This window comes from Staurois parvus, unplaced genomic scaffold, assembly GCF_062004578.1.
Source record: "Staurois parvus isolate SC_StPar_1 unplaced genomic scaffold, SC_StPar_1.0 ptg000409l, whole genome shotgun sequence".
Lineage (NCBI taxonomy): Eukaryota > Metazoa > Chordata > Amphibia > Anura > Ranidae > Staurois > Staurois parvus.
The window spans coordinates 1,977,094-1,999,149 of record NW_028318205.1 but is presented as its reverse complement, the minus strand read 5'-3'; the positions used below and the strand labels follow the sequence as shown (position 1 = coordinate 1,999,149).

General features: G+C 39.7%; 1 protein-coding gene across 3 annotated transcripts in view; it reads left to right on the top strand.

Moving 5' to 3' along the window:
* PXDN (peroxidasin) overlaps window positions 1–21,487 on the top strand; it is a 176,903-nt gene extending 155,416 nt beyond the window's left edge. For all 3 annotated transcript variants that reach the window (XM_089686709.1, XM_089686708.1, XM_089686710.1), the window contains 6 exons: window positions 241–375; window positions 2,934–3,142; window positions 3,942–4,062; window positions 4,867–4,990; window positions 6,657–6,770; window positions 10,877–21,487. In XM_089686709.1, coding sequence (XP_089542835.1) covers window positions 241–375; window positions 2,934–3,142; window positions 3,942–4,062; window positions 4,867–4,990; window positions 6,657–6,770; window positions 10,877–10,990 — 817 coding nt within the window. In that variant the 3' untranslated portion in view covers window positions 10,991–21,487. The remainder of the gene's footprint in view (window positions 1–240; window positions 376–2,933; window positions 3,143–3,941; window positions 4,063–4,866; window positions 4,991–6,656; window positions 6,771–10,876) is intronic.
* Window positions 21,488–22,056: the final 569 nt, after the last annotated feature.

The following is a 22,056-nucleotide window of genomic DNA, read 5'->3' as shown; positions in this document are numbered from 1 at the left end:
AACAGATTAAGAAAAGTTAGAAGTCCTTATCTGCATACCTTTTCTGGGTCAACAACTGAAAGTCCTGAATCCAGTGATTTATCATGATAGCCAGGCATCCAGCATTTTTATAAGATGAAGTTAGCATTGACAGCCTCCATGCTTCACTAAAAATAACTCCTAGCAGCTTATAAAATTTAGTTTTATAGAAAAATAAACATGCCAGTGCATGATGTTTTAGTCTTATGTTTCTGTCTTCAGGTTGTATGGATCGCCGTTAAATATAGATCTCTTCCCTGCACTTATGGTGGAGGACATCATTCCTGGGAGTCGGCTGGGACCAACGCTCATGTGTCTACTAACTACTCAGTTTAGAAACGTAAGAGATGGAGACAGGTAAGAATTGGTGAACCCTGGTTACTGTTTGTTATTGTGCAATAAATATTGGCAGTGTTTATCAATATAAAAATAATCCCCCTGCACTCCACTGGTATGAACAAACACAACCCCAAATATATGCAAGCTGCTACCACCTATTCCCAATACCACAGGATGTATGACATAAAAAACAAATATTGGTGAAGCGCTTCACATGAAAAACTAAATAAGTAAGTACAATGATATAAAAATACATATAAAGTGACCACACTGTTTTGAAAGGTATTGATAACTAGTGCTAAATAATCCCCCCCAAAAATATATAAGTGCTGAAAGTGCAAAACAGGTCATGCGTTTGCTGACTAGATCGTGCCAAAATACAATATATGCACAGTAAACATAATACACATTAACATTGCACACTCTAACAAAGTGAAAAAGTGCTCAGTATGGCCCCTAAGGGCCACAATGCTTTAGGTAATATAACTCCACCAGACTGGGGATCCCTGTAATAATACTCCTGTAGTACCACTCGATCTCCTCTGCCAGGTCACTTATGCCCTCAGATGGTAATACCCCCGGGATAATCACAAGGCCACAGAGAGGTAGACAAAGAGAGCCTCCATAGTGAAATGCCGTTTATTCCATATAGCAGATGAAAACAAGCCAAAAGATAACATTCACAGTATAGCAGATCTCATACAGCAGGTCTCCCATGTGCTGTGGGTGTACTGCAAGGTGCTGGGTGTTCAAAGATGGCGTCTGCCGGAAGTGTGTAACCAGAAGTACGTCACCACGCTCTACGCGTTACTCCACAATGTCACATGGCTTCATCAGGATCCTGAGCATTGTGGCCCTTAGGGGTCGCATGGTTAAGGCGAGGAGGCACTTTAGCCACTTTTGGATTACGATATACAGGTGTGGCATGCTAACATGCATCATGTTTGGAGTGAAGAATTGAAGCACTGACATTGCGGTGTTTGTTTGCACATGATATGTCTAGCACTTTGTTATTGCACTTTATTGTGGATTTTACTTTTAACTAATATTCATACTCATACTAAGCACCTGTCACTTTCAGTTAGAGTGTGCAATGTTATTGTGCATTATTTCACTGTGCATATATTGTATTTTGACACTATCTAGTCAGCAAACGCATGACCTGTTTTGCACTTTATTGTGGATTTTACTTTTAATTAATAATCCTACTCATACTGAGCACTTTTCACTTTCAGTTAGAGTGTGTAATGTTATTGTGTATTATGTTTACTGTGCATATATTGTATTTTGGCACGATCTAGTCAGCAAACGCATGACCTGTTTTGCACTTTCAGCACTTGGCACTTATATATTTTTTGGGGGGATTATTTAGCACTAGTTATCAATACCTTTCAAAACATTGTGGTCACTTTACATGTATTTTTATATCATTGTACTTATTTAGTTTTTCATGTGAAGCGCTTCACCAACATTGGTGTTTATCAATAAACACAATTCATATGCAGCATAAAAACACAAATGAATTAACACAAAAGTAAAAAAAAACTCCAATGATGAGAAGGGATGGCATAGGTGAGTACATCACTGGACCCTGGGACAGGTAAGTGTGTGTTTATTAAAAATCAGCAGCTACAGTTTTTGTAGCTGCTGACTCTTAATAAACACAAAAATGGCTGGAGCTCGGCTTTAAGTCTTTTCAGGGTAATGCATTACAAACAGCTGAAATATAAAAATTACAATATTCATTACTTTTTGTACAGTTTCTCATTATCCAATACAAACTAATTTATATGCCTAATATGTGGTTGTTTATTTGACCCCCCTTTCTTTTAAGAATGTTCATAGTAGGCTTTTCTGGAGACTGCAATTCCTGTCTTGCTATGACTTTAGCCATCTAATTAAAGTAGACCTCCAGGATTTTTTTTCTCTGGGAACAGCACAAATGTAACAAGTTACCTCTGATGAAGCGTATCCCAATGTTCTGCAATTTACAGTAGAAATCGTGGCGGGATACACCACTTTTTTCCTGTGCAGCAGCTAAGAATTTCTGGGGCTTATACAGTAAAGGATCCTGTTGTTCACCCGGCCCCTGCTGTCCACTTAATCTGCTTACTAAAAGGTTTGTAGCCTTTTTGTGGAATGCAAGGCATTCTGTGAATGAATGAGGGGAGATTCTGTTTTTACCAACTCATCCATTCACAGAACTCCTTGCATTGTTTGAAAATAATACAGGGCTTTTGGTGAATGCATAAGGGAAAAGGAGGAGCAGACAACCAGGAGGATTCTTTACTGTATAAACTCTGAAATTCTTTGCTTCAGAGCTAGAAGAAGAGCAATGTCTGTATCCAGTGTCAGTCAAACTGTGATGGCTATGGTACTTTTCAGCAATTGCGCAGCAGCATCAATTGAACATGTGCTGCGCCCCCCCCAAAAAAACCAAATTCCTGGATTTTTACATTAACCACATGTGGTTCTGGAAGGAGAACTCACCACTGTAACATGAAGTACTAAATAACAGTCATGTAGTATTTGTAAAACATAAATGTAAAATCATGGATATCATTTTGATACTACAGGTTGTGGTTTGAAAATCCTGGTGTGTTCAACCCTGCACAGCTGACCCAGATCAAGCAGACCTCTCTTGCCAGAATTCTGTGTGACAATGGGGACAACATCACCCATGTACAACCTGATGTGTTTAGCGTTGTCGAATTTCCTCATGGCTATATTGACTGCAAAAAGATTCCCAAAATGGACCTACGAATGTGGCAGGACTGCTGTGAAGGTGAAATTTCATATATCGTCCTTATACAGAAGTGATCGTTTTGAATCTGACGGATTATGTTGCCCATAAAAACAGTTACATGCTTGCAGTTATTTTATGCCCAAAAAATCTAAAGCTTAAAGTGAACCTGTATGTTCCCTATGCAGGGAAAAGCAACAGGGTCACTTTAAAGAACCTTTCCCTAGCAGTGTATATTTATCCTTTGTTCCTCTGCCACTCCATTCAGCTGTCAGGGGCGAAGAAAATCCCAGGTAACCAGAATAGTAGTTTACACAGGGCTATGTACTCCACATTTGACAGCTCTAATTGGCACTATACTGTAACTTGATCCTCTACACCCTGATATTTCTTTCTGCTCCCAGTTCTGAATGGTGTAGCCGGGGGGCAAGTGATCAACGCACAAGTTTTCTAAGTGATTGCACAAAGTTACTTTGAAAAAAAAACCCATACATTTGCTGGTTGGTTTGGGTTCGTTGGACTTTATGTATGTGTGCCTTTTGAACCAGGCTAAGTATGTAACTGCCTTGTGTATTTAAAGTAGAGATTGTTCATCTTTGTTTAGTGTGTTACAAAGTCATAATCGATGTCAGGTTTCTTTTGGTGTTGGTATCTATGCTGGGGGGATTCCTATGTCCCAGTGACACCAGTCATTAGGACAGAAAGTAAAGGGAAATGTCCCCTGTAGGGACCAAGACTGTAATAGATCTGGACCATTTTGTTTTTGTTTTGCATGAGATCCACTTTAAATAACCCCAATAGTATGGTGTATGTATTTCAGTGTTGGCTTGTATGTATTCAGATTGTAGGACAAGAGGACAGTTTAGTTCCTTCTCGGGTCACTTCAGAGGTAAACGGTCTACGGAACACAGCTATAAAGAAGAAAAAAATCAGGACCTTCCTGTCACTGAAGAGGAGTCCAGGTAATGTAAATGTTATTGAGAAAAGAGAGGTTATGACAAATGACAGAATGTTTCTGCAAAACATTTAGTTAGAAAATCCTTAAAGGGCAGTCTTTAAAGTGGTTATAAACCTCAGAAATAAAATGTGAAGAAATCATATCCCTCTATAGTATGTACTTGTCTCAGTTAAGAGCACTAAGCGTCATTTCTGTCTGCTGCTCCATTCCTCTATCAGCATGAATCACTTTTGACAAGTTGACACAGGAGGGACCTCCAGCAGATTGACAGCCTCAGCTCTTCTTGAGTGCTGTGTGAAGGGGGAGTTTAATTTCTCTCCAATCAGCACTCAGAGCTCTCCACACTAAGTTCTGCAGAGTGTAACTTCATCTCACTGCCTCATTTTTTTTTTTTTTAACTCTCAGACAAGCTGTAGAATGGATGTAGAGAAGACTGCAGATAAACAGGTACAACCTATTGAGGAAGATTTGTTTCATTCTTGTGTTTGACCGGAGGCCAGTTGCTTCACTGGGTATATGTAAGGGTTTACAACCACTTTAATAATTATACCTAACTAAAAAAATTTAACATTTCAATTTTAGTGATGAACATAATTAAAAAAAAAACAAAAAACCTGTATGCATTGCCATTTGTGCAAGTGCACAATATTGGAATTTATTTTGTTGGATTAGGTGCATAAAGGTGAGTGCTTTATACTTGTTCCTCCACTCCACAGGGTTCCAGGATATTTCAGGTGAATCTGCAAAATAATAATTTTTTTCTTTTGCGTTTCTTTACTAAGCATTCAGTTTCTGTGTCCTTGTCCAGCTTGCCAGAGAATATTGTAAACACAACTGTAAACACCAAGCAACCAGCCTGCCTGCCACCAGCGATTGACTTCAAAGAGTTTGTGCTTGATTTGCAAAAGACGATAACAAGTCTAAGGAAACAGGTACTCTTGCATACAGACAATACATACGATACCAAATGTGAAATAATTTATGGACATAAAGTATATCTTAAACCAAAATGTTTTAAATTCTGGATTATGGGAGGGTTAAAACCGTTGTCAGGTGGGTTTTTTGTTTTTGGTCATTTATGTCTCAACTGCTGGATGTCATGGTAAATGAACTCCCATGTGCATGTGTGGTAGTTACATCATACCAGCTAAGCCATACTAGATGGTTGAAAATCACAAACCAAGAAGATGTTGGTGTCAGCAAGGGAGCTTTTAGATGTTACATCCTTGGAGAACCAAGACTGACTGACTACTGAATGAATATATGACCTCTGATAGCTCAGTACTTGGTCTTCACAGATAAAGAGCCTTGACTGTCAGTCACCAGCTGTCTGCTCTGATCCTCCAGAGCTCACTGGAATGCCAGGCTGCAGAGGGGCTGGCTCAGGCTTTCAGTGGCTTCTTGAGAGGCTGAGCCAGTTGCTGGTCAGGCATCTGGGTGGATCCTGACCTTTAAGTTGGAATCCTTGACCATGAACGGTCTCTGTGACGTCAACCGACAGCAGGCTTCTGCCTGCAGGCAGCTGAATCTGGGTCACAGGATTGAAGAAAAAAGTGCATTCCTGTGACCCAGAAAAGAAGTATGGCCAAAAAAGCTTTGGCCATACTTCTCTTTTAAACTTTTCTGGGCAAACGCAAGCTTCATAGGTCATTTTTATAGTGGTAATGTTTGATTCATAAGTGCCTGGCAGCTCATTTTTGTTTTTAGCTGTTTGCCTGGAGTTCAGCTTAAAGCCTTATGGAATAATCCATTAAAGGTACCCATAGCATTAAATGTTGCTGATTCAGGTGATAGTCTTTGTGTTTATAAATGTCATCAGACAGCACTAAACACCCCATCTGACTAATCTCTGGGGAATTTCTGGGAGATTGTTGTTGCTTTTCTAGTACTTGGAGATATGTGACTGCACCCCCCCCCCCCCATATCACATCAAGGTCATGTGAACAGAAATTTGCTCACTTCAAGCAGGTTTTGCATTTCTATACAAGTACTGTATATGTGAATGCAGATTTGCTTGAAGCAGGCCAAATACACCTGACAATTAATTTTTAAAGCGAAGTTCCACCTGAAACAAAAGTCAGCAGCTACAAATACTGTGGCTGCTGACTTTTAAAATACAGCCACTTACCTGTTCCTCAGTCCAGCAGTGCCCTTACCACCTCTGGTTTTACCTTCCGTCTTCTCTCCCTGGCACCGGCATCTTCAGTTTGGGCACCCGGCTGTGACAGCTTGCGGCTTCACAGCCGGGTGCCCACTGCGCATGCGCAAAAGCACTGCACTTTGTGAGTGGGCCCCGTAGACCTGTCGCGTGTCCCAGAAGACTATGGGGATGGAAGGAGAGAGGACAACTTTCGCTTCCGATTGCCTAGGCGCCTTAATGGGGAGCGGAGGACAAAGGCTTAAAGCGGAACTTCCATTTTTGGGTGGAGCTCCACTTTAAATACAAAATTAATTGACACATGCCCTAAAGAACATTAACACATGCCCTAAAGAATATTCAGTAGATAGATGGTGCCCGTGCATCCTTTCACAAACTGATGTCTTTGTCCAGCTTCATGTACTGCTCTTCAGCTTATTGTCTTTTTTTTCTATTTTCAGATCAAGAACCTCGAATCTCGCTTAAGCAGCACAGACTGCACTGATGAAACTGGAAAACCATATGCCACTAACGAAAGATGGAAAAAAGATCCTTGTACAAAATGTGAATGTAAAGTAAGTAGCACTAAGAAATATCTATATATTTATATAGCTATATATTTGGGACACGCACACACACTACAATATATGTATGGTCACAATTCAGTGGGAAGTGAGCAATACGTTGTGTTGTCTTTTCTCTGCATCACACTGTATATAGAAAATGCAGGTACATTATTGAAATATTGGATTTGGGGTGAACATAAATACACCATGTGGTCAGTATCTTGGTGGAGCACAGGGTTAGTTCACCAAAGAAAGTTGGACAGTTTTAGTGGGGAAGATCTGCTCACTTTTACCAACTGTTACAACAAAATTTGACTGTTCTTGTTTTTGTTTTTTTGGGGTTTTTTTCAACAATCACCATAACCAGCTTCACTTTTCCAGAAAAGCTTTCCACAAGATTTTGGAGAGTGTCTGAGAATTTGTGCTCATTTAGGTCAAGGTTTAATGAGAAGACCTGGCCTGAATTTGGTGTTCCAACTAATGCCAAAGGTGTTCAGAAGGGTTGAGGTCAGGGCTCTATGCCGCCCACTTGACTTCCTTCACTCCAAACTGTTCAAGTCATGTCTGTATGGAGCAGGGTTTGAGCACAGGGGCACAAATCATGGTGGGGCATAAATTGGCCTTCCCCAGACTCTTGCCACAAAGGTGGAAGAACGCACTTATATACAAGTACACTGTCACCGAAAGTAAAAACATTCATTACTGTACCATATAAATAACTAAAATAAACTGCTCTTATAGAAAAAGCTGCATGCCAAATCCTATAAGGGTCTTCCTGTGCCCACAAAGCACCAATTGGTTCTTTTGTGGTCACATGCTGCCAATGAATACATTCTCAAGCAGATCAGTTGGGTGAAGAGGGGGAGGGAGACATCTGGGGTGATGTGAATAGCTTTGTCACAGGATTTTTCATTGCTGCTCCTCCAGACTTCACAGTGTGTTAGGGAGCAACATAGCGGTGTCACGTGACCACAGAATAGGTGCTCTCTAATATGGTATGTAGGTGACTTCTTTTGCTATGCAACCTGATATTTTTAAATGGATTTATTGACGGTTTAAGGCATGCTGACACCTAAAAACGTTTTATTTATTCAGGCATTTTTTACAAATCTAAATGCAGCCCATTGCTTTTAATGGGCCTGTACACACAGGCTTGTAATCGTGTATTTTGTATAGATCCATTAAAAAAAAATACAAAAATCTGTGTCGCTGGTCAGTATTATTACACTTGAATATGTGCATATTGTACATCAAACTCCTTGATTAAAAAAAGCTAGAAAAATGTTATGCGTGTGTACTTGTACACGTGGATACGCACAAGTGCTATGCAGCCCATCCTCATTGTTTTTTTTGTTTTTTTTTTGTCTGCCTGGATGTTCGTTCATCAGTGCTGTGTGGAAGTACGCTAACACAGATGAGCATCAATATTCCCATCACACACGTTCCTGGAGAGGAGGTGCTAAGATATTGGATGCTGCAGCAACCACCAGCTGGAGACTGGATCATACATGACACAGTGAAGGTTTTTGCCAGCACACCACGGATCTTCAGACTGAGTCCAAATGTTTTTTGTTGAATAAAAACAGTTTGGACTAAATCTGAAGATCTGTGCTGGCAAATATCTTCACTGTGTCAAGTACCCTAACAGGGACACAGACATCAATAAAACCAATTATTTAGTAGAAATGAGAGAGGCTCAAAACCCTATTAGCTGTGTATTGCTGTCTGTGTGCACATTTTTTCACACTTCTAATGAGAACACTGCCTGCTTCCTTTCTATTAACATTGTAACTGGAACAGAAAATAGGGGCAGATCTCCCCAATGATGCAGACATTCAGGGATTCTAAATCTTCCTTAGGCTGGGCATAAACAGAGAGAATTTCTTTCTTGCAACCACGGGCTCAATTCCTTCACCAACATAGACAGTGTTGAGAGGAGAATCCCTCCTGCGGAGCCATTGTGTTCTAGCGGGGAAAGCCGCCTGCTGCGGGAGAACACAGTAATTATTGCTACTGGCTATAACAGCTGCTAGCAATAAGAGCATGTAAAATCCATCAAACTGCTTGTACCTAAGTTGATCGATCAACTTGGGTACATTCAGCCTGCCCATACATGTTTCGAACCGTCTATAGCCAGCTATAAGGACAGCATTTTACCCCCTTGTAAGCCAGAACTGCATTTATTATTTTTTTATTTATTATAAGTACTTATATAGCGCTGTCAATTTATACAGCACTTTACATATTTATTGTACATTCACATCATTCTCTAACCCTCAAGGGGCTTACAATCTAAGGTCCCTAACTCACATTTGTACATACACATACAGTGCCTTGAAAAAGTATTCATGCCTCTTGAAATGTTCCACATTTTGTCATGTTACAACCAAAAACGTAAATGTATTTTATTGGGATGTGATAGAACAAAACTAAGTGGAACATAAATGTGAAGTGGAAGGAAAATGATAAATGGTTTTCAAACTTTTTGCCAAATAAATATGTGAAAAATGTGGTGTGCATTTGTATTCAGCCCCCCGGAGTCATTACTTTGTAGAACCACCTTACCCTGCAATTACAGCTGCAAGTCTTTTTGGTTATGTCTCTACCAGCTTTGCACATCTAGAGAGTGAAATTTTTGCCAATTCGTCTTTGCAAACTAGCTCAAGCTCTGTCAGATTGGATGGACAGCATCTGTAAACAGCAATTTTCAAGTCTTGCCACAGATTCTTAATTGGATTTAGGTCTGGACTTTGACTGGGCCATTCTAACACATGAATATACTTTGATCTAAACCATTCCGCTGTAGCTCTGGCTGTATGTTTAGGGTCATTGTCCTGCTGGAAGGTGAACCTCCTCCCCAGTCTCAAGTCTTTTGCAGACTCTAACAGGTTTTCTTCTAAGATTGCCCTGTATTTGGCTTCATGCGTCTTCCCATCAACTCTAACCAACTTCCCTGTCCCTGCTGAAGAAAAGCATCCCCACAACTTGATGCTGCTACCACCATGTTTTACGGTGGGCATGGTGTGTTTAGAGTGATGTGCAGTGTTAGTTTTCCGCCACACATAGCGGTTTGCTTTTTAGGCCAGAAAGTTCAATTTTGGTCTCATGTGACCAGAGTACCTTCTTCCACATGTTTGCTGTGTCCCCCACATGGCTTCTCACAAACTGCAAACGGGACTTCTTATAGCTTTCTTTCAACAATGGCTTTCTTCTTGCCACTCTTCCATAAAGGCCAGATTTGTGGAGTACACGACTAGTCGTTGTCCTGTGGACAGATTCTCCCACCTGAGCTGTGGATCTCTGCAGCACCTCCAGTTACCATGGACCTCTTGGCTGCTTCTCTTATTAATGCTCTCCTTGCTCAGACTGTCAGTTTAGGCAGATGGCAATGTATTGGCAGGTTTTGAGTTGTGCCATACTCTTTCCATTTGTGGATGATGGATTGAACAGTGCTCCGTGAGATGTTCAAAGCTCTAGATATTATTTTTTTTTATAACATAACCCTGCTTTAAACTTATCCACAACTTTATCCCTGACCTTTCTGATGTGTGTTCCTTGGCCTTCATGATGCTGTTTGTTCACTAATGTTCTCTAACAAACCTCTGAGGGCTTTACAAAACAGCTGTATTTATACTGAGATTAAATTACACACAGATGGACTCTATTTACTAATTAGGTGAATTCTAAAGACAATTGGTTCCACTAAACTTTAGTTAGGGGTATCAGAGTAAAGGGGGCTGAACACAAATAGACGCCACACTTTTCAGATATTTATTTGTAAAAAATGTTGAAAACCATTTATCATTTTCCTTCCACTTCACAATTATGTACCACTTTGTGTTGGTCTATCACATAAAATCCCAATAACATACATTTACGTTTTTGGTTGTAACATGACAAAATGTGGAAAATGTAAAGGGGAATGATTACTTTTTTAAGGCACTGTAGTAGGGCCAATTTAAACTGGAGCCAGTTAACTTACCAGCAAGTCTTTGAAATGTGAGATAAAGGACTTTTTGGCCACTTTTGACAGACCGTATGATGATCTTCCTCATTCTTTTTCAAACGATCCCAGCTGTTTTATATCTAATTAACACTGATGGTTTATTTTCCAGAATGGCTCAATTACATGCTTTGTGGAATCCTGCCCTCCAACTCATTGCTTGGTGCCTGTATTAAAGGAAGGATCCTGCTGTCCGGTCTGCACAGATATCAGCCAGAGCACATAATACCCAGGATTCCATGCATCACAGCAGCTGAAGTCAGTAAAACCAGGGTCATAGCAAGAGTTCCATACACTCTAAAGATTCACAGTCACCACCTCTACAATATCAGAACACTACTTGCTTTTGGTTATTGTATGTTTTCTTTTCTTTTTTTTTACGTACACAGTCTCTTTTAAAGGGAAATATATAAAATGATGACAGGATATTGGACTATATGTCAGCCATATTTTATTGGTTCAAATGCTTCTCAGGTTAGGAAACTAAAGTGGTGCTAAACACATGTAATCTTTTAATACCAAAATCAACACCAAACCCTCAAACTTATGAGATTTTAGAAATGAAATGTTCAATTAGTTTTTTTATTATTTTTATTTTTTTAGGTATCCTTTTACCCTGTAGTGACAGAAAACATTTATTTAAACATGAATAATCATTTTTTGTTGTAAGGATATACTGTAATAAAAAATGCCATTCGGCTTCCTTAATAACACAGTGCAAAAGAGCAATGGTGGTCAGTGACAAATGGTAACCAATCAGATCAGCTTTCAGCCGCCTAGCTTAGATCTAGCGTATGTTGCCAGCAGTTACTGGATCCCCAGTGCTCTTTGAGCAGTGTTATTGATTGAGACTGTTTTGTGCTTATCTAAAAGTATTTCCATTTTTATAATAACTCAGGCCCAACGTGAACAAGAATGTTGAGTATATATTTTTTGTTTTTTATATACAGATTCTATACTATGCCTTTCACAATAAAATGTTCATACCATTACTGTTTAAAGGCACTGCGCAAAAGGACTTAACGTTTGTGGCTTGACTACTTTTTGTGGTTCTCCTTGTTTTTTGTATTATGTGCCTTTTTATTACAAGACCTCATCACATTACAAAGTATTATAATGAGAATCATTGTTTTTAGTTCATAAACAGTTCTGTGCACTTCTGCCTGATTTTTACACATTGCCCTTGGAGGCTAAACTTTGAACACAAATTAATCAATGTAAAAGATCTGTTTACAAATTGCTCTGGAAAATTGAAGGTTATTGGAACTGAAAATATCTTAGTCACAGATATTGGGCAAGTTGAGTGGGGAAAGTATTTAGCTACATACAGTTTTAGGAAAATACTCAGAGCTGCAATGGCACAGAAGGCCGTCTGTCTTTAGAAAGTTGGAATGTTCCTCAAGTGCTTAAAGTTGCATTCCAAAAATTGCTCACACTAATATCTTATAACTTGGCATTGCCAGTCCCTAGGTTGTTTTAAGGTGCTCAAATATTTGATGGCTTTAGACTCAGTCTTCTAATGACCATCTGCATATGAAGTAAAAATGACCATAAAAACCAGGTCACAACATATTTTGTTGAATGTGGTCACTATGTTGTTGCCTCTGCTATACCCCAACTACCCCCAAACCTTGGCTTAGGTGCTGCTTACATTACACGACCAGATTTGTTGAAGATGATGCTACCTGAACCCATTGCAGTTTTAGAATCCCAACACGAAAGGGATTTACAACAATTTAAAGTTTCCTTACTGCTGACAATTTTTGCCTTTTGAATGTAAATTAATGGCTTTGTATACCAGTTTGTTTGCATTTATTTCAAAGCTCCTTATTGACCTTTGTAGCTCCTTGCCCACTTTATAATAGTATATGGTAAACATTTCCCTACCCTTGAGTATAGCAAATGCTTATTGCAGACTGAAGTCCTTTCCTCTAATCGGCAGGCTTGACAAAGGAACTAGTTTCCTTGATTCAATTTTCATGTACATATTGGAATGCCAAGCACTGCTATTATGGAAAGTAATGTTAATGCAAGAGATACTGTTATACCTTGCAGCAGGCGGAACATTTAGTGTATGCTCTGTTTACCATATTCATTTTTCAATGGTGTGGACAACTCCTTTAAAATAGTTTAAATGGAGGCAACCATTTTGAGGTTTGAGCCAAAGTCATAGTAATGCAGTCAGCTAATTAACTCCACTAACTCCACTATATTGAGGCACAGATTCCTTGTGAATTGATATACTTCATTTCCATTCTTCTTGATTTGCTGCAGAAAATGGCTGACCTTTGATTTGCTATAGAACAGAAATATTTGAATACTTTGAGGTTTGCATAAGGATTTCAGTTGCATCAAGCTTTCTTTTGTCTTGTTAAGATAGAAATGATCAAGAAGTCTAGCTTTCTAGATTCTTTGAAGGACAACCATACCTCATAAACTGTTTACTGTGTGGTGCTCAGTGTAGGCTGTAAGAAAGAAAACTAACCAGCATATGTGAATGCATAGGGAAATAAAGGCAAGAACAGAGCGTTTAGCCAATGGTTACACGTTTTCTTTACAAATGAAGGAAAAATTTTACTTTTTTCATGTGCTCAGGATTGGGACTTCTTCAATGAGTTACAGCCCTCAACTCATTACCTTTCACAGTACTGCAGAGTGTTTTGTGCAGTCTAACCCTAACCTTTCTGAAACTAAAAGGCTGCCATTGCTGATCTCCTTCTCTTTTTAAGATCCTTGTTGTGTGCCTGTCCCCAGTTTAACTGATTTGTACTGTCACTGACTGAAGCCAAATTTTGGCATGATATTTACTGTTTTTTTTATAGATAAGTCAATAGTGGCAGTCTTGATATTTCCTCAGTACAGCTTCTTTATAAGATTACCTGTCTGATAACAGTTGGATCAGGAAAATGGTTGTATATATGAGGGCACCCCTGATCTATGACTGTTCTACCAAACTAATTTAGTGCTTGGAGCTTTTGAATACCATTGTGTCTGTGATCAGCCTAAGACTACCTGTGCAGAGACAAGTAGTTGAATGGTTCTGCCATAAATTCCTACTGAGCTCTAAGGATTTTCTATGGCAGAACTTCATCTCACCACCACCATCACATCTGACTTTAGATAAGGGCCCAGGTTGCACAAGATCGTCCACTTTCCCATGAGTTTTCAAGTGCAGTTATATTTTTCTTAAATCTCCTAAAATGCTACTTTCTTTCAAAATCAAGTACTTCCAATTGCACACAGGTAGGTTTAGCATCTTAGCATCACAGGTTAGGTTTAGCACCGAGAGCATCTCAGGAGCCTCAGTCTTGGGGTGCTCTTTTATGCAAGTCTCAAACTTGCCTTCATGGTACATCTAAAGAAGTGCAAAGCGTTTTTGTTTCTTCTAATAGCCAGCCAGATTACATCTATCAATTGCATAGGGCAGGGTCAAATATAAAAAAGCTGGCACCTGATTAATTACTGGTCGATTCTGCAGATCTCAACTATTGGTCTCGGAGGCTCTCGCCAAAACTGTCAGCCAACAAAGAGCCATTGGAGTGGAAAGAAGGCAGGCCAAAAGACTGTTGTCAAGTCAAGATTTGCATAATAGAGCACTTGGTATTTAGGTCTCCCAGGGAAATGTATGCTTTTGGATTATAGTGGATGTTTAAGGGATTTTAGAAGAGCACAAGTTTGTGACTAGAGTACAAGGCTGTGAGCCAGCGAACAGTCTACTCCCTGAGAGAATGTAGTCTACCTTTTTATTGGAGACATTTTCTATGGGATAGTGTACATGGATGTTCAAGACTTATTCTTGATATTCACATTAAGTTATATAGTAGAAAAAAGCAAAGCACAAATATATTTGGTTTCATAATTCCATGTACAGTGGCTCTTAAAGAAGAGCTGAGCACATATTAAAAGTGCTGTAAACCATAACATCTTATCAAATTCATTTTTCTATGATTTGGCTCATAGCCATTGCACTTTGTTTACCTAAAAGTTGCAGGAGATGTTATACAGTACGTAGTAAGCAAACTCATTACAGCTGCTATTTTTCATATACCATTGATAAAATACATTTATACGGTTTCCACGGGCAACACTTACTTCTTTGAACAGCAGCCAAATATTCAACATTTTAAAATATCATGATGTCCTATTATGTACATGTAATTCAGTCATACCTGATCTACATAATAGAAACTTGACTGATACCAGTGAACATGTCACACATGTGCTCTACCATTCATTTTAGCTTATATTGTCTTGATAATAAAACCAAAGGAGATAAGTCAGATTCCAGTTATCAATATTGTGTTTCAGGTCTGTTGTGTGCAGGCTTTAAGGGCTGTGCTACTTTTAAGATATTTGAATTTCTGGGTCAATTGCTTCTCCAGATTAATAAAGCATTTTGTAATAGAAGAATTGACTATGGTTCTCCAAACACAGTACAGCAGTTCTTGAAAGTGTGATAAAGCAGTCACCATGTGATTGACAGCTGTATGCCTCTATTTATTATCTGGCAAGATCCATCTGTTATAACACGAAAAGTCCTCATGTGCACTTTGGCAGACTTGTAGAGATTTGCACTTTTCTGTTTACGCCTGCCTTGCAGTTGTGTGCCAGGAGTTGTACCTTACTTTGAGAACAGTGTTTTTGATGTCTTGTGTTTGTTGGGTTTTATGCTTAGGACTTGGTATCCAGTATCTACATAAAACTTGTAGCATTCTGGGTAACACCTGAGGCTCTCTTGAGGGCTCCCCACCTGGGTGAGCAATAGCAGGTAACTGAAGACAACCATGCCAAAGCAAAAAACAATTATTTGGTCTGTTGTCTTATAATATGAATCACTGTGAAATAAATACTTTACTGTGCATTCATCTGTATAATTATGTAAGAGCACATTCTGTGTTAGAGAAAGTTCCAGTAGACCCACCTAGAGATAGATTGGAAGTGAGCAACCTGCATTCCTCTATTTATGTTGCCAGTTCCAGGTTGCCGAAGTCTAACCTACATAGTATTGTATCAGTGACCTCCTGAGCATTGTTATTTGGCACATCTAACTAGAACTCCAGTTGTGGTTTTCGAATGGCCTGAATTGTTTGCAGCATGGATTAGCAATGTACTACAAATGTTACTGTGATTTTGGTGCATGTTATATTTTTGCAGATTCTTTGACCACACACCCATGCCTTGAACCCCCATTTCCATGTCATTTGAAAAAATTTACTACTAGCTGCATGGACCAGTAGAAACAAACATTTATCAGACCAGGCAATGTATTGCAGTCTTTTATCAACCAGGTTGATAACATTTGTCTACTGTTGTCTACTTATGCCATTCTTGGCTGACAAAAGGAGAACTGGTGTAGGCCATCATATTCAGGAGTGAACTTGTCGACAGGTACCCATCTGTTCACCACTATTGTAACAGGCCGTTATCTGACCATTTATGGCCTCCTGCTTACTTGAACAGTTCTGACCTTTCTCACATGACTGCCACACACTTTTTTTTTTTTTAGACTGATGTTCAGTCAAACAAAAGCACCTCTTCACCAGGTCTGCTTTCTTGATGTATAGGGCCACAGCCATGTGATTCACTAGAGGTGGTCACAAACAAGATAGGGTCTGTAGGTTTGTTCTTAAGTCGAATTTGTATGTAAGTTGGAACAGGTACATTTTCTTTTAAGTGTAGCTCCAGCCAAGAAAAATTATTTCTAAGATTTTTTTGGATAGCCTAGGGAAGGGTTAACACCCCTGTAATGTTTGTTTTGCTGCCTGTGCCCCTGTTCAAAAGATTTTACTTTACTTTCTGTCCCTGTGATAATTGGATTTTTAATATTTTGGGTTGTTGTGGAGACACCTTTTTCCATGATAACTCTTACAGGAGTGAATTTCCCTTCCTAGGGGGGTAATTTTCCTCTCACGTCCTGTCTGTCCCTCCATTCGGAACTTGAATGTCTGCAACTCGGGGGCAGCCTGTAATTGATTAACACTAAATAATGTCGACAAATAGGGGTTGATTAACGTAAACGGAATAGTGCAAAATCTTGTAGAGCTGTGCATGCTAGCCAATCGGCTTCTAACTTCATTTTGTTCACTTAAGCTTTGAAAAGGAAAAAACCGGAAACATATTGTTTTTGTGCAGAGCTGCACTAGATTTGACAAGGTCCAGTTTTAGTAAATCAACCCCATATTGCAATCATCTTTGCAGTGCCTACTGATAAATTTTGAAATAGCTGGTATTAATAGTAATTTTTATAAGTATAACATTTCATGATACTTGTATCTACAATATCTGTAAAGACTGAATAGGGTTAATTTACTCACGGAAAAGTACAATTGCACTCTGCAAAAGAATTATCTCCAGAGCTTATTAAATAAGGTGGAGCTCTTTTAACTTCCATAATCTAATCATGTGCTAGCAAAAATACTGTTTATTTGCTTTGAATGTGATTGGCTGTTTGAAAGCTAAGCTTCACTAATGTCTGGGGAACATTCCCTTTCAGGGTGCAACTTCACTTCCAAAGTGATTAGCATGTTTACCTTTAATAAATCATCCCCAATTTTTTAAAATACCAAAGAGGACCACTTTGCTCATTTTTTGTTATCTATGTAAGCGCAGTATTTTATGATTTTGTTCAGCTGTTTCATTCACTGGAGCTGCTATGTTCTACCCACTAGGCCAGGTGTTACTTAGGATGTTAACTTTACATAACTTGCACATTTGCTTCCAGAGAAGGTAGAACATTTCACGATTCCAGGTTTATATGGAGTTAAAGCGGTAGTAAACCGCAAGAAAGTGTGTAAAAAAAAAAAAGTCCCCTGCAAGGTAATGTCATAGTGTGCATTGCATACTAGTACATTATGTAAAACTTACCTTAAACGAAGCCCTCCAACGACATGCTGTCACCGTTGCAGAGGCCTCCTTCTCTGCCTGGTCTTCCTTCCAGGTTCATGAGCTCCAGCCGTCTGACAGGCCGGGCCACGATGATGTCACGCATGCACGCGGGAGTCCCAGGCCACAACACACAGCTCTGAAGGAAGGACACGGGTATACCGGTCCTTCAAAGTTTATGCGCTGGCTTAAAAAAGGAGAATATCTCCTGAACGGTGCACGTTTAGGAGATATTCATTTTACCTACAAGTAAGCTTTGTTATAAGCATACCTGTAGGTAAAATAAAAAAAACGAGTTTACTACCACTTTAAACCTACAGTGGAGCATTCTCATTTACAGTGTTTAGACTAGCTAACTTTATATTCATTACAGTTAATGATCTGTGAAGATAGAAAATGGGGATCTGAGATTGCCGATTTGTTTGTAAAGGTGTGAACAGTAGGGCTGTTATCCTGACTGTGCCTTTACTACTAAGCATGCATGCCATAAAGGAATTCAACGTTTTTGGATTTCAATGGCTGTGTGCTTGTTCAAGATCATGAGCTGAGAGACCCAGTGTCTTTTTCTTCTTTTTTTTTTTTTTTTTTTTTTTTTTTAAACCAAACAAATTCATTTTGGCTAGAAAAACCTGTGCCTGTGATTCTTTAGTACAGTGCTCTCCAAACGGCAGTCCTTTGCTAGCCTTTATCCGGCACTTGGAACACTATTTCTTGAAATTATATGAGGCACTATTCCTTCCACTGACAGCAGAGCATAATTCCTGCCACTGACACTAATGATAACGTACTATTCCTCCCACTAATATTAATGATGGGGCACTATTCCTTCCACTGGTACTAATGATGGGACACTATTCCTCCCACTGATACCAATGATGGGACACTATTCCTCCCACTGATACCAATGATGGGGCACTATTCCTCCCACTGACACCAATGATGGGGCACTATTCCTCCCACTGACACCAATGATGGGGCACTATTCCCCCCACTGATACTAATGATGGGGCACTATTCCTCCCACTGATACCAATGATGGGCACTATTCCTCCCACTGATACTAATGATTGGGCACTATTCCTCCCTGTGATAACAATGATGGGGCACTATTCCTCCTACTGATACTAATGATGGGGCACTATTCCTCCCAGTGATACCAATGATGGGGCACTATTCCTCCTACTGATACTAATGATGGGGCACTATTCCTCCCAGTGATACCAATGATGGGGCACTATTCCTCTCACTGATACCAATGATGAGGCACTATTCCTCCCACTGATACTAATGATGGGGCACTATTCATCCCACTGATACCAATGATGGGGCACTATTCATCCCACTGATACCAATGATGGGGCACTATTCCTCCCACTGATACCAATGATGGGGCACTATTCCTCCCACTGATACCAATGATGGGACACTATTCCTCCCACTGATACTAATGATGGGGCACTATTCATCCCACTGATACCAATGATGGGGCACTATTCATCCCACTGATACCAATGATGGGGCACTATTCCTCCTCCTACTGACCACCAATCCAATGTTCTCACAGATGCTGGGTCCGGGACATTTTCTACCCCCACTGGCCAAAATTTGGCACCCTAATGTCTGGAGGACAGTAAACTGGACCTTTTGAAAAGTTTGGAGTTCTCTGCTTCAGTGGGTGATCATATTGCTCAATGTACAGGTTTTCTGTCATGCACTCTCCACTGAAGGGAAGGAACCTGGAGTAACATTTTCTCTCCTCTACTGGTATGAGTTTACAGGAGGAAGATGAACGTCTATTTTAAACAGTCATGTAGGCAAACTATATTTAAAAAAATAAAGATAAAGCATTTTTCTTTCGTTTTAAATGGAGTTTGGGAGGAATAGAACAGTAGAGTGGCTACAGACATCCTGCTGCATGGGAAACAGCAAGTAGTTTCATAATACATAGATTTAAATTTCACAGCTACAGAATGCAGAATTTCAGAGCATGCTAGTTATAATTATAACTTTAGTGGGGTGGTCACAGAACAGCTTGAAAGGGTAAGAGGTAAAAATACAGTCCATGTATGTACAGTACTATAGCGACTGTTGTATGCTTTGTGTAGAGGCAGCTATCTTGTAAGCTGATCCTGTATTTCAGCATTTGAGCTTTGGTGTTCTATTCTTTATTCTCATTTTGGTGAAGCCCATATAATGGATGCTATTTTGTAAGGGCATTAGGCACTAAAATGCCAGCTTTTCCCATGTGAGACTACACTTAAGCACTGATAAAGCAACATTTCAATAGTAACCCCTCCCTGACTAAAATATTGGGATTAGGTTAGCCTGCAGTGCTAATAAAATTAAATCTACCTTCCTAGTTATTTAAAGTCCCTAACTGAACCTTTCCATGTCCAGACAATATAACGAGTAAACTTTACCACTCCAGGCCAGTCCATTCTTGCCCACAACAGATTTCCTGGGTGTACATCCAGCTTGTCAGACATGAGACATATAGAGCAGACAAGTACCAGGTTGATGGCACTGCAAGTTCTCAATGCATATAAAGATATTTGCTTTAGAACTTGGTGTGCTGTTAGCCTGGTATTTCTCTGGTCCATGTCTAGACAACGGCCAGTTCCATCATGTTAAGGATATTTCATCTGTTTATACTGGACATCGGTTGCACATAGGGAAGATCAAGTAAGCTGCAGGAACCCAGGACCTACAGCTAGCTGTTGCTTCATTATTGGCTGTATATATTTAGGTTGGGTTATCTACCTTTTAAAATCTAAACTTCACAAACTTGATGTAGGCATTATGTGACTGTCCCACTGTGGGATTTTTTTTTTCATTTATTGTGCAGGATATGTTTTTGTGTACCTTAATGGCTGCAGCAGAGAGGAAAATATGAAAACTGCAATAGGCAGTACTTACCATAGAATGGATTCAAGTAGTCTGTTTAATATGGACCTGCTTTCTTTCCCTACAATGAAAGCTTAGTGTTGATGAGCTTTAATGCATTTAAAGTCCAACTGGACTTCCAATTTAGGTTAGCTTAATACACTGCAGGTGTTCAATGTATGGTTCATTTTCTCTTTAAAAGCAGCCACAGTCTTCAGCAGAAAAGCCTGTCTCCTGCCAGCAGCTTCAGAGTGGGACCTGTGCTGTTTGTGTGGAAGCAGTGGTTTTATTGCAGAGCTTTAACACACCTTCTATTGAGTTAGACCTATAGCTCTGCAATCAGCAAAGCTCATTCTTCTTGCTGATTGGAGAGCTCTAGCTTTGATGCAGCGCGGGGGGTGTCAAACCTCAGCAAAGAGATCATGTCTTCCCCACAGAGGTCTGACTGTGTAGCTTGCTGGCAGGGGACAGGCTTTTTTTTTTCCTCAGCCTGTGGGTGATTTTAAAGCAAAAAAGACTTTATACAACTTTTTTATTTTTTTATGCATCTGGAATGTGCTTGGCCAATTTAAATTGAAAATTCAATTGGGCTTTCAAATATGTCTCCACTTTTATAGGTGTTGCCACTGAAAAATCATTTTCTCGAAGTGTTTTTATAAACTACAGTCCTCAGAGCACTTCACATTGCATGTTCACTGCCAGGATTGTACAGCTGTGTTTCATACTTTAGGACTGTTTTATTGTCATTTGTTTTTCTTGCAATACTGAACGTTGTACTTTGTCCGTTATGTGGCCATACCTCTGGATGCTGCAAACTGTGCATATTTATTTTCAGGTCTTGATGTTACCAGAAATACCGAGTGCCTTGCCTTTTTTTTTATTGTAAACAGTGATTTTACCAAAGAAATGTTTGCACTGTGTAATGAATGCTTCCTAAATAAATAGGCCATATTTCCAATTGCCTCTCTCGTTTTTTTGACTTATTATTTCTGACAACTATAGTGTAACCTGGAAAACCTACAGAATGGGTGCACAGAATTGTCCCAAAAATGTGTCCCCTTTACAGTTATACACAGAAAATGAAGTATGCACAGCACAATATCTTGCACAATTCCCATGTCCAGTAGTGACTGATTCCTGAGACTGATCACTGATGTAACTTCTACACAGACATTGCATTGCCTCCACTATACCTTCGGCATGTGCTGCGCATTGTACATAGCAAGTGAAAAATTGCTGGGAGCGTAGGGCAAATGTAATGTCTTCTTTGACATAATTTTTTCACAACTGAACTTTTAATGATTTGCGCACTTCATGACCATATCTAGGGGGTGCTTCACCCCCCCCCCCCGCTTACCAGATTTCAGTTGCTCCCCCCCCCAAGCCATCAGCTCCCCTACCCCGCCCCTAGGCCGCCTGCTGATAAGGGGACACAGGCAGGGTCCCATAAGGTCTGCGGTGGGGGGAAGGGAGGCTGTACATAAGGTTGCCAGTATCCCCCTTTTAATAAGAGATGTCCTCCCAGCC